General features: G+C 38.8%; 3 protein-coding genes across 5 annotated transcripts; 1 reads left to right on the forward strand and 2 right to left on the reverse strand.

Annotated features, from left to right (window-relative positions):
- Window positions 1–262: 262 nt before the first annotated feature.
- Window positions 263–3,623, reverse strand: ndufb8 (NADH:ubiquinone oxidoreductase subunit B8). The gene is made up of 5 exons (XM_031315678.2): window positions 3,470–3,623; window positions 3,096–3,222; window positions 2,913–3,012; window positions 1,925–2,080; window positions 263–421 (listed from the first exon to the last, which is right to left on the reverse strand). Exons 1-5 carry the CDS (start codon window positions 3,558–3,560, stop codon window positions 329–331), a joined length of 567 nt encoding a protein of 188 aa, XP_031171538.1. The 5' UTR covers window positions 3,561–3,623; the 3' UTR covers window positions 263–328.
- Window positions 3,624–3,764: 141 nt separating this feature from the next.
- gpx9 (glutathione peroxidase 9) lies at window positions 3,765–5,972 on the reverse strand. Its single transcript, XM_035997935.1, has 5 exons — window positions 5,712–5,972; window positions 5,505–5,598; window positions 4,436–4,566; window positions 4,169–4,299; window positions 3,765–4,064 (listed from the first exon to the last, which is right to left on the reverse strand). The coding sequence occupies exons 1-5, from the start codon at window positions 5,841–5,843 to the stop codon at window positions 4,007–4,009; spliced, it is 546 nt and encodes a 181-aa protein (XP_035853828.1). The 5' UTR covers window positions 5,844–5,972; the 3' UTR covers window positions 3,765–4,006.
- Window positions 5,973–7,751: 1,779 nt separating this feature from the next.
- Window positions 7,752–12,844, forward strand: fbxl15 (F-box and leucine-rich repeat protein 15). Of its 3 annotated transcripts, none has more exons than XM_031315667.2 (6): window positions 7,752–7,959; window positions 8,295–8,457; window positions 8,553–9,055; window positions 9,180–9,383; window positions 9,616–10,050; window positions 11,293–12,844. In XM_031315667.2, the coding sequence occupies exons 1-4, from the start codon at window positions 7,934–7,936 to the stop codon at window positions 9,367–9,369; spliced, it is 882 nt and encodes a 293-aa protein (XP_031171527.1). In that variant the 5' UTR covers window positions 7,752–7,933; the 3' UTR covers window positions 9,370–9,383; window positions 9,616–10,050; window positions 11,293–12,844. The 3 variants fall into 3 exon arrangements, with proteins under 3 accessions (XP_031171527.1, XP_031171526.1, XP_031171528.1); XM_031315666.2 differs by having other exon boundaries at window positions 7,753–7,959; window positions 9,180–9,406; window positions 9,586–10,050; XM_031315668.2 differs by having other exon boundaries at window positions 7,775–7,959; window positions 8,298–8,457; window positions 9,180–9,406; window positions 9,586–10,050.
- The last annotated feature ends 525 nt before the right edge of the window (window positions 12,845–13,369 follow it).

Here is a 13,369-nt window from a genome sequence, read left to right on the forward strand (position 1 = left end):
TTTTGTCTTAGTATGTATCTGTGGTATAGCCAGCACTGTGAAGACAGGTCTGGCAATGCAAGACTAGGGAAGCAGCCTAAGGTAACCCCAATGTCACCGTTGACCCAACAAAAATGTTTTTTGTATATAGCTTGCATTCATATTGAGGGATCCAAGAATTGTCAAATGTTCTTGTCACTTGTCAGTCAAAATTCAACCCTTTAATGTGTGAAGTACTTAGCAGGTTGATATTCTTACTATACACAAAACAACAACACAAATGTAACTTCACATAAGTTTTTATTCTTGACAGAAATATATATACACAGGTAGAATCAGATTTTAGTCATTAGATTTCATAATTTTTGACTTCCTCTGGTTGTTTTTCCGGATCTCCTCCTCTCTCCAAGTACAGGTTATTATAGGGATACTGTTTCGGTGCCTGGAAGAGAGGCAAATGCTTTATTTTAAATGTGCATGTTAATAAATAAAGGACACAATTAAAAAGCATCTCATATACAGGTGGCACAGCACTAAAACAAGTTACATTAAAATACTCAAAAACTACTAAACATATACTACAAATGTTCATAAAACTCACATTGATCAAAATTATTCATTAGTGAAATGGATTCATTGCAAAACTGAGTATGGAGGCAGCCAGAAAAGAGTAAAATACAGTAAACAAGGTACTTCACATAAACACAGTTACAATTCAATTACAATACAATTCATATAAACACGTCAGAGTTACTAGTTGGACATAATCATTCTGTACTATTCATTCTTTTTCTAATTGTCTGTTTCTTTGGGAATTAAGCAATTGTAAAGCTGAGTGACACTTTACAGCACCTTTTAGTGCAATAAACATTAGATTATAAGAAAATCAATTGTACAGATCTATTAGTTAGTTGGAGAACTTGTTATCTAGCTGTCTTTGACAGTTGTCCTGGGTGTTTGTCTCAAATTAGTTGACAGAGAAATATGTTATGTTAAATTTATTAAATGTATTATATCAATTTTGGTATTCAGACTTTGCTTTACTTGCAAATAAAGTATCCAGACTATATGGTAAATTTAACTGATGTCTGTCTAACCTTCTAATCCTCAAGTCTGAGCAGAACTTTGCAATGCTATGTCCTATCTGCTGATTAAACAGCCGCGTTTTCTTTTACAGTCAAATATGTTCTGAATAATGCTGCTTTCAGTATTCTTCTAAAATACAACAAATTGCTTGTTGAATTTGAAACAAATTTAAAAAATAATAATAATAATTCCCATCATTGTTTTATTAAACAAATTCAACATTGAATTAAACATAAAAGGCACCACTAAAATAAGAATAACAGTTTCTGAGTGCAGTTTTCTACTGATATGTTCTTTCAACCAAAACGAAAAATCTCTGTCTATCCAGATATGTTGCAGCCTTTCGCGATATGTATATTGTGCCAGTATATTGTGCAGCCCTAGTATATTCTTAATAAAACATGAACTTAGTAGCAGTTATGATCTACAGTATGTCAGACAAGTTAAACAGGAAAGCAATTTGAGCAACTTTTATTCTTACAGGTTGGTATGGAATAACTGAAGCAGTAAGCAAATGTATGACATTCAAAATGTTAATATCCCAATATACACAGACGGGGGAAAAGTGTTCATTTATATTAAATAAAAGGAGAAGATGAAAGAAATTAAAACCATATTGATAAACGTTTTTACTGTGTCTGTTATCTGATTCTGTTAAAGGTGCAGGTGAAAACATCACGGTTAAGGTTAGGTGATTAGACAACTTAAATAATTGAAAAAACTAATAATTCAACAAGCCAGAGTGGTGAGCTAAAGCCAGGAATCTTCTCCCTTTTTGATTAATTGATCAGGTCATTTCACATCTCCTTAAATTAGTACAAAGTACAAATAATAAATCCTTGCATTGGTCTGTACTTACAACAGGTTGGTAAGCTGGTATTTTCTCCCCAACGTAGAACATGAACAGCATGAACCCGATGAAACCAAACAGTTGTTTGCACATTGTGGACCAGGACACAGGGCTGGGAGATGTATCCACACGGTTCCTGATGAACATGTCAAAATTCCAGTGCATCTATAAATAGACAGAGAAGAATCACTGATTAACGGGCAATGTCATACTGTAAGGACTATTTATCTTGTCATCTAAGTGAACTGGTGATTGTACAAAGGCACTGATTTGTATAGAGAATGCATTGTCTCTGTACAATCAAGCTGATCTTAATACTGTCAGAATATCCAAAAGCAATAGTGTCTATAGTATACTTCAGAAATGTATTTGTTATCTATAGAACTGTCAAAATCTAAAGCTCTAATGGTGCTTCCACACAGTCTATTATGCATGTACAATCTTCAGAAATTATACAATATTATGTGGGGGTTTTGTCTCTGTAGTGCAGTAGCAATACACTATGACTACACATAACATCAACCATTATTAATAGGGCTATCTTAAAATGTTCCTTTTTTAAGTAATTGGTCTTAAGATATGTACCAAGTGGGACACTGTTTCCAAATTACAGCAAACACATATTTAGCATTTCTACTGATTACATGCATATGGTGGCAGTGTCATGCTTCACTTATGAAAGTCACTCAAAAATTGCAGATTTATTTGCTAAAGCGAACTGGCATGCTCATGCATGGGTTGCAAGTATGGTGTTTGTTTTGATAAGTGAAACATGTCAGAATGAGCAATACGAGAATTATTATATTCATGTTGTGAATTTGGTGGAACCAGCCCATGTACTGCAATTTCTTGTGAGTTGTAGCCTGACACATACAACAGTCATGCTATATCTGTGATACGCTCCTATCCCTAACAAATATATGGGCTGCACATGTGCACCTGATATCATAACAGTAAATAATTTAAATAACAGGAAATAAAGTCATCAGTCTGTTACCGGCTCTCCCCAGTTCCTCCTCAGGTCAGGGTGGTCCCACTGGTACCAGGGGTCTCTCTCATGCTGAGATCTATCTGGTAACTTTGGATAATCACCATAGCTACAAAAACATAACGATGACAGTTAGTTAACCATCACAAGACTTTGTCAATGAAAGACAGTCTCTTTCAAAATAAAGCTCACCCCTCGCCGTTGTTGGGATATGGTTCATAGTCCTCAACCCTCATGTTGTACTTCTTTGCAGCAGCAGCCTTCTCATCGGGGGTCGTCGGGTATGGACCAGGTAGGCCATCCTTTGACGCACCAGAGGCTGAACCACAAACAATTGCATATTTGAATGAACCAAGCCAAAGTTATGAATCTCGAAAGTGAATGAGAATGAAGAAATAGCAGTGTTACTTTGTTCAGAATAGAGGTAACGTTAGCCGGGTCAGCTAGCGTAAGCTAACGTTAGCAAGTCAAGGTTACGTCCATTCGAGGCTTTAAACTTTAAACCATGAATGTGTCCAAAGATAAATTCTTCAGACAGTATGACCGAAAACTATAGCACTACTGACCTGCTCTACATCCCGACAAAAGCGCTGAAATGCCAGAACCTTTCCCTTTAGAGAGAGCCTGGGCCCACCGTCGGAAACCAACACCAGCCATGTTTACTGGCTGCTGCTGCTGTCTGACAGACTAAGAAATGCGCATGCGCAAAATAGGGTATGGGTCGGCATAAGGAGCAATTTTAATCCATACTAAACATCTGCTGCGTGAGCTCTCAATTTTATACATCCATGATTCAACCCAGAGATTCAACCTATTCATTATGTAGTAATATCAGGAGTGACAACAAAAGCAACTACTAGAAAATGCGTATCATAGTGTTTTATTCATGTGTATTCATTTTTGAGTAACAGATACTATCACATTAGAGAAAAGTGTAAGATTGACATGAAAACTCCTCAGTGGCTGAAGGGAACTTGTTCTCAGGGTGAATGCACTGAAGCCCTGAGGCCTGTTCCTCTTCCCATCAGATCCAACTCAGGTGCACGGGTGCATTTACTGGGGGATCGTCACTCTGCCACCGGTGATAAATTGAAGAAAATCCATTAGAGAAGTTCTGCTATGTCCTTCTCCACATTCTCAATGGGGCAGTGAAGTTCATATCTGCAGTAAAAGGAAAACATTAGAGCCACTATTATAGTTACCGATCTGACCTAACAAAGGGCTGATTGGGTTTCTAACTCGCAGGCTATGGTCTATAACTTCACCTTTTGAAGGGCATGCCATCTGCAGTAATTAGGAACTTCTCAAAATTCCATCGGATATCATTTACTTTGATTGGGGACCAGTAGAATTTCTTCATATCTCCAATTACAGGGTTCACAAATGGCAAAGATTCCTGTGGTGTACAAAAAATGACAGGGTATTTGGACTTTTCAGGGCAAAATAGCTGCAACACTGACAGTCCAAATATATCATATGACAAGAAATGTCATTCATAATCATATATCCAAATCCTATGTAAAACACAGTACCTTTAGATAGGCGAAAAGAGGCTCTTCATTTAATCCATTCACCTCAATCCTTCCAAAGACAGGAAACTTTGGCACAAACCCGCCACCAGGTCTCACATACTTAAGAACATTGAGGGTTTCATGATTCACTTCTAAAAAAATTAAAAGGACAAATATGTATTACCAATGTGGTTTAAAATGCTTCATGAAAACCATAATGTAGGCCCATGTATTAACAAGTATTCAGATCCTTGAATTACTGTAAGTAAAAGTATCAATACAGTAATGTAAAAATACTCAATTACAAGTAAAAGTCCTGCATTCAAAATCCTGCTTTACAGTACAGAAATATTAACAACAAAATGTACCTAAAGCACCAAAAAGTACTCATTCTGCAGGATAACACATTCCCATGTATCAATGCATTAGGTTCATTTTACTATTGTAGCTGGTGCTAGTTTCAACAACTTTATACAGTCTGGTAGTTTAGTTTCAGTGGTTCTTAACCTATAGGTGTCAGACCCCCTCTAAAGGGTCACACAATAAATCTGAGGGGTCATAAGATGATTAATGGGGTAAGAGGAAATCACTCTTTGACATTTGAAATGTATCAATGGACCCAAACCAGAAATTGCTTTTTTTGTAAGGGGTCACAGCCAAAAGGTTTTGAAATTATCAATCACTGGTCATCTTAAACAATGTATTACATTTAATAAGCTTATAATGTGTTATAATTGTAATGTACAATTAATTTAATAACAATAAGAAACTATAGAAAAATATAGCTAAACATGAAATGTAGTACATAAAAAAGTATAATATTTCTCTCTAAAATGTAGTGGAGCAGAAGTATAAAGTAGCACAAAATGGAAATCCTCAAGTTAGGTACACATACCTCCCAATTAATCTTAAGTACAGTACTTGAGTAAATGTACACAGTTAATGTAGACAGTATTAGTTATAGTACAGCATTCCTCTTGGTACAGTATACTGCCAGGTAAATAATCATTTAATTTAATTTAATTTAATTTAATTTATTATACAGGAATCGGTTATTTCTGTCACAATTTAAAAGCTTCTGAGTACCCACCAGGTGACTGAAGACCAAATTGGTTGCTGGGGAATCCTAGGACAGTGAAGTTGAGGTCGCCAAACATTTCCATGAGTGTATTCATTCGGTGGTACTGAGGGAACAGGACACAAACTCAAATGCCTTTAATAAAAAATGACTGAACAAGTTATGTGTTATGAGATAATGTGATCTGACCTTAATCAATCAGCTCTTGTAGAATATTACCTCCTCTATTGTTGACCCTCAGAAGGTGGCAACATTGATGATGAGAAGCACTTTACCCCTGTAGTTACTGAGCGGAACCGGCTGTCCATCCAGGGTCTCAACAGAGAAATCATAGATTGATTTATTCGCCATGCCTGTACTTTAGCTTGTATATGGGATTGTAGTCAGTCAAGAGTGAGTATTCACCCGGCTATCCTGTTGGCTCATCTCATTCACTGAAACATAACTCATGGGTCAGCAATTGTTCAGCATGACTGACTTCATTGTTCTCCTGGGCAGAGGTGAGCTGGCAGAATGGTCATTTGTTCAGCACACGTGTTCAGGAAAAAAGGCTGCTAATGTGGTGACAGCTAATTGGCATTGGGCAATTAAAGGTCCAATATGTAATACACTGTATTTACTGTAATAAATCCCCAAATGACCCCAATGCGTCATCAGATACTAAGGAAACATACTAAGTTGAAACACTTTTCTGACAACAATGCTAATGCCAGTATTTTCTCCTTTTGAAATTTCCGTTCCGTGACAGAATTTCTGTTTGTGTTTTGGTCTGTGTGTTGTTATCAACTGCCCAGTTTTGACAGCCAGGCCGGGTTGCCATATATATACATATACCTGTAAAAACGTAAACCCAGCTGTAACGTTTGTACAGCCATGAAAGCAGCAAACAAACAATCAACAGAGATAGATAAAAATGGCATGTTTCTAACAGTTGCGTGACCAGAGACACCTGGGTAAATATTGGAGATGTATTTGAAAGATGGAGACAGCTTAGAGAGCCCAAAAGGATGCAGAGTTAGCTAATTTCCTTCTGAAGAAGTAGATAAGCATTAGCTTCAGGTTAATTTATCACGGCTACAAGGGACGGGCATTTTATGTCATTTCAACAGAGTACCCGAGTTGGTTACTCGCAAAAACAATTGAGACACAGCCAGTAAAGTAATCCCAACTGGTCGTGGCTAACTGCTAGCTAATGTTACCGGAGGACCAGGCAAGCGGGCCACGGCTATTTACAACGTGTAGCCTGTTCAAGGGCCGTAGAGAGGGGGGCTGTAAATTGGGAAGAGAGGACCGTGAGTTTGCAGTGTGTTTAGCGATTGTTGCCGTAATTCTAAGCCAATAAAGTGTGTTCAGTCGGGTGGAGAGGACGGCAAGGTAGTGTTATTTTAGTGGGTCACACTGATTTTGGATCCATCCTTTCCTCTGTAGAACAGACACTTACAGAAGGAAGTTTGACATTAAGAGTGAAATTCAGGAATTCCTCAATTTTATGTTTGTATTGTGCTGTAGGCCTAGGCTACTGTATATTTTGTAGTCTTTATTCACAGTTCTTCTTCAAGTTACTGCACATAACAATATTTAATATGTATTTTGTACAGATTTATATGTATTTAGGTCTATATAGGCTATTTCTATTCTTTCTTGATAAGATCTTTGAACTCGTTATTTTGATTCATATATATATACCGTTAATATTGTTTTGTAAATAGCCTAAAGGAGTTTTTAAAAGTCCACATTAAACCAACCACTGCTTATAGTATTGTTATATAATTGTAATGATTATAAGAGTATAGGAGGCATCTATTAAACTTTAAAAGAGTTATCTTGATCTAGAGTTAGCTATAGGCCTAATCTTTACAGCAAAATGTAAATTGCTTTAACATGATCTCATTGACGTAAACGCGTAAAACCGGAAAATTTAAACTGCTGCGTTCAAATGTTCTTCGTAAACACGTCAAGTCAATGATTTCATTAGACCTTAGTCACCAAAATACCACTTCTCTGACCTTTAAGAACCATAATTGAAATAGTAAACAACAACACATGTACAAAAAGGTAATGGTAGTTGTTGTTGTACAACAAGTCCAGTAGCGCATATTTAGGCTACTTTGTGGTTTACCAACAAAATAAAATGGGGGAAAATGGCCTACAAGGCAGTGATAACAGTATATATATATATATGTGTTGTTTTATCACTTGTACCTTCTATTGTTGGCTCTCGTCATCACTAAATGCTAAATTTGGCAATATTCACAACTTTGTTTGATAGTTACTGTACCATTCCGATCACAATAAAAATATTCCGATAGTCCATGAACGCAGCCTTGGGTTTGGTTTACACCTCAAACGCTTGCAAAATGCTAAAGGAAAATATATTATTTTGGCATCTCTGTGAAGAACAGCACGTCCTTAAAAACTCTGTATAACATAGTAGGCTCACAATGGATGAAGAAGCAAAGATGCGAACGTAAGTGCCTTTTACAATGGTAGTTTTGTGTTTAAAAAGCAGCTGGATTAGTGGCCCTGGCAGGTTAGCCTGTCAGCTAACGTTAAAAGCGATAGCAACAACAACCAAGTCAAAGAGGGATGTAGCTGGTTGTTGTTGCACCCATTTATATACGGCCACTAACTTTAATTATATATGTCCATGGCGAGGCTGATATAACATTCCTTATTGTTATATAATATTACTGTCATTATTCTTGCTTTTAAAAACGTTTCGTAACATTTAATTGTGTTTATGACTGTTTTGAGCTCTGCATGCAGTGTCAAAGTTGTAAAACAAGGCTTGGATTTCTTCAGCAGATGTCATCTTTTGGACTTGCCCTGGGAGGATGTACTTGTTCCACACATTTTGTGCTATTTGCCGCTGCAACACCTTGTCAGCCTGCAGAGGGTGAGCAAGCAGTTCCACAGCCTCATCCAGATGTATTTGGCCAACTGCAGGACTTTTGATCTGTCCTCGGTAAGTCCTGATGTGTGAGAGTTTTAGTAGCCTATACATATATTGAGAGATATGGTAATGGAAGTTTGCTATCTGCTCTGTTATGATATTTACAGATTGGACCATCCATTCCCAAGGAAGCGTTTTGCTCCATCTTAAAGGACAACAAACTTCTCCACAGCCTGTCACTCCAGAACTGTTCAGCCTGGGTGACAGACAAGGAGCTGCTGCCAGTTATCGGCCAGAACCAACACCTGCAGAGAGTGGACATGAGCGGATGTGTTTGGCTCACCCGTCACTCCCTGGTGGCAGTGTCCTTGAGCTGCATGCACCTTCAGAACCTCGGGCTGGCGCACTGCGAGTGGGTGGACAGCCTGTCCCTGCGCAGCCTGGCTGACCACTGCAGGGGGCTGCAGTCCATTGACCTCACCGCCTGCCGCCAGCTCAAAGACGACGCCATCTGCTACCTGGCCAAGAAGTGTTTGAAGTTGAGGTCTCTATCTTGTGCAGTCAACGCCAACATCACTGATGAGTCAGTGGAGGAGGTGGCCAAAAACTGCAGGGGCCTGGAGCAGCTGGACCTGACAGGCTGCCTGCGGGTCAGGAACCAGTCCATCAGGTATATCATATCTTATTTTCAAAGTGTAATCCAGCTAAGTTTGTGCCAACCCTGCCCACACTTTGACATGCACCACCTCACTTGTGCACCCATCCATAATATCCTCTGGATGCTGTGCTCACAGGACTCTTGCAGAGTACTGCCCGAAGCTGCAGTCCTTGAAGGTGAATCACTGTCACAATGTGACAGAGTCAAGCCTGGATCCTCTACGGAAGCGCAATGTAGTGATAGACGTTGAGCCACCTTTACAGAGGGCTCTGGTGCTTCTTCAGGATGTGCTGGGGTTTGCTCCCTTTATCAATCTCCAGATATAGCCGAAGGGCCATCTATCTGTCCAACAAGTGCACACAGGTAGGTAATATGAGCAGTATATCTACTCTCTGAACTTCTGACATGTTTATATCAAAAACTGTCTGTATAAATATCCAAAAAGGGCTAGAACTCAACCACAATGAATGTATTATTATTCAATTTGCAGAAGATACTGGTAGTGACAGTCAATTATCAACATTTACCTTCCTTTGTTACAGGTGTCCTCATCAAAGCAGTTACTCTGCTGCATCACGTGTACGTGAGTTGCTCTCACGTCAAGACAATTCAAGCAGACCTGGATGTTTTCACACTCAAGTTTAAAAATAATGTCGACAAAAACACTCACTGGAGTGTGATCAAAAATGCATATTTAAGATGAAACTGAAAACAAGTTTGCATTTGCAAATGACTGAAGAAAGCCATGTACTTTTAAGAATTTCTGCCTCATGTCCAAAAGATGTCACTGCACTATTTGGTAATCATTCAGTGTTGTAATAATGTGGCTATTTAAGTACAGACAATTAAGTAAAGTGTATTGTTTTGTTGTTGTTAAACTACATACTTTACTTTGTGTGTATGACACTTTAAGAAACATTTAATCTTATGTTTCATTTAGAAACATTAAAAAAATATGTTTGAGTTTAATTAAACATTTCATTTTGCATGTATGTGCCAGTTTAAAAGTCCCATGGAATGAAAATGAGTTTTTTTTAACATTAATATGCGTTCCCCCAGCCTGCTTATGGTCCCCCAGTGGCTTGAAATGGCGATAGGTGTAAACCAAGCCCTGGGTATCCTGCTTTACCTTTGAGAAAATAGGCTCGTTCGAGATGAGCCAGTTCTGCGCAGAATCGATCACCAGCAATCGCCGCCCAATGCGTGGCGGTTAGATTTGTGTCCGACCTGATCCCGACTTGCTCTGACGTCATGCACACGTGGGCAACGATAGTTTGAGACGCAGGCAGCGCAGTTGCTTTTCACCGACTGCACGACCCAGGCGGACCCAGGGCATGCTGGGAAACGCCGGCCTCTCAGCTGATCTAACAGCTGATTGGTTCAGAATCGACTCAACATGATGACGTTTTATATAAACTTTTTATTGATTTTGATTTGGAGGGATTTTAACTGCTATTTGTCTGATTTAAAGGCTTATTCTGTACAAACCACATGTTGTGTGGCTGATAGTGACGTTTAGAAGTCAGAGAGACTAAATCTGTTCGGATTACGGATCATCTACAGTGTGTTGTTAATTCAAATCAGCAACAGATCGCATGTAGAGCATTTTGAAAGCTACTCTGTCATAATAACAACTGGAGACTGTGTACGAGCTGATATATGGGTCTGATAACATTTTATTAAATCGGATTCGGACCTAACAGGATGTGAGTGTTTATGTGACTTCCTGCTCATCCCGAAGGCTGCTGGAAATGGCTGGAAACTGTCCGACTTGACCGTAGCTTTTTGTCTCCGCCCCCGGCTGCTCCCGCCTGCTCTCGTCCACTTTACAGGCGAGGCGCAGTTCATCTCGAACGAGCCTATTGAAAGGTCAGATGGGCCAATCTGGAGTCTTGCTCCTTATGAGGTCATAAGGAGCAAGGTTACCTCCCCTTTCTCTGCTTTGTCAGCCCAGAGAATTTGGCCCACCCATGAGAGAGAGACATCATGGCTTTCAAACGAGCAAAGTGGCAGTTGGTCAAGGCCACACCCCCACCCTCCACCTTGCCCCCCCCCCCCCTCTCCTCCTCAATAGCTACAGACACAGAAATGGCATATACTAAGGAAAGCTCATTGTGGGACTGGCTCTAGTGGCTGTAATTCTGCACCAAGGCTGAATTTCGGGAAAGAGACTTCAGATACAGTATTAGGGGACCACTAAGGTCTATATAAAAGCATCCAAAGAGCACCATGTCATGGGACCTTTAAAGTATAAATTCACCCAAATCACGCAAAAACATTTTTTCTCACTTGCACCTTCATGTGTCCAGGTTTTTTTTAATGTGTCTGCACTACTGAGACTTCTGCTTTCACCAAAATACAATGAAGGTGAATGCAATTTTGTTAGTGGTGCTTAGGCATGGGCCGGTTACCGGTTTCAAGGTGTACCGTGGTTTGAAAAAGTTTCAAAACCACTGAACTTTTCTGTCATACCGTTCCTAAGGTATGAGCTGTTTTTTGTGAAGGACATAAAGTGCAGTTTAGAAATCTCTCTCCCTGCCAGTGTGCAGTGGGTTAAATACATTGTGTTGAATGGAAAAAAAAATTTTTTTTACCCAGGCATTTAAAAAAAACTAAAACATTCTAAAGCTGTAATTGTAATACTGTGAAACCGTGATATTTTTCCTGAAGGTTATCATACCGTCAGAATCTTATACCGGCCCATGCCTAGTGGTGCTGACCATGTGTCTTCCAGAAACAATGTCCTGGCTCCTCAGGATAATTCACCGTGTTTCACTGCTTCTCTATAAAAACTGTTGACAAGTTTTGTTGCTTACAGAAACCCCAAAACTATCTGCATGTGGCTAGATGCCATGTTGAGCTCAGTGGGAAAATGTTTATACATTTTCTTGTGACGTGGGTGAAGCAACCCATAATCCATATTGTTAATAAATGATTACTTGTATAGCCTGGTATTTGTTTGAAATAAGTATAGGAATTTATTATGACCCATTAAACCCTTGAAATGAGCTTTGTAAAAAGTACCTGTAAAATGCTGTTGCCCAGTAATACAGTATATAAATTATATATGAAATATTAAATTGCAAAATACCTTCAGAAACGACTGTTGTCACTTTCCCACTCTATACGTTTAAATAGTTTTTATTCAAGGTAACATGAGGGGAAAGATTTCTGGGGTGCTAAAATCAACAACTGCCATTACCGAATTAATGTACCAAAAATCACAGAATTTTATAATGACAATGTGGATTGGTGGATATTTGTCCAAGCAAGTGATAAATATGACAAAGACAGTAAAACAGTACTCTTCAAGTACATGTAACATGGTTTTTAGCAAATTAAGAGGCAAAGTTGATTTTTCCACATACCTTGACAGACTTAATATTTAAAAATGATTAAAAACAATGGCCAGGGCCTACTTATTTTATTCTTTATTTCAGCCTCTTAATGAAAATAAGACAAATTTGGCCCATATCTGTAATCTGATGTGAGTAACAGGATCCCTATAATTCCTATAATTTCCTTGATTGTCAAGCATAAGAGGGTAAGGAAAAAGCATTGCAGTGGTGGAGTTAAAGATAGGGTTCACCTCTTCAATGCAAAGCTGTTTTATGACTCAAAGTGACACAAGGTGGCAGCAATGAGTCAGGATATGTTTTAATTCTGTTGTTTGAGAGGCTGTATGACTTACTGACTAAACTACAGTACATTCAGAAACCATTGTGATAGTCTACAATGTTAAATATGTCAGAACACAGTGTCAGGTGTAAATAAAAAGGCCAGGAATCTCTTACTCTAAGATTTAGAGAATGAGAATTGTTTGAGGTTGGGCAGATTGCAAAAGTAAACAGCTTTATGATCTTGTTAACACTTGATGCAGTGAATGCACAATAAGAATAATGCTTCCCGTTGCTGCTATGTGTTAAAACTCCCTCTTGCAGTTTCCTCTGGTGGTCCGATTGGCAGACTATATTGTAACTTGTCTCTGTGACAACACAACAGGTCTATTTTCCACTTGATGGCATGGTTTACTCCATCTGCTGCATGCTGTCCACAAAGCTGAATTTGCACCAACAGAGAGTTGTGTTTGGAGGGCATCAGGGATCGACCAGCATCCTTCTGTTAGCTGTGTTGATCATCATATTGTACCGCCGTGACTCCGAGGAAACATCATTAGTTATAAAGTAAATTTCAATTTGTGAAGCAACTCGCGCTGCTTATCATGTAGTAGATTTAGCAAAATGTAGCAGGTTTTTCCTCACATTTAAAACAAAAATTACAGAGTGAAGAGTTTGTTATATTGAGGAGGAAAAGTCATGATGCTAA

Source organism: Sander lucioperca, chromosome 22 (assembly GCF_008315115.2).
Source record: "Sander lucioperca isolate FBNREF2018 chromosome 22, SLUC_FBN_1.2, whole genome shotgun sequence".
NCBI lineage: Eukaryota > Metazoa > Chordata > Actinopteri > Perciformes > Percidae > Sander > Sander lucioperca.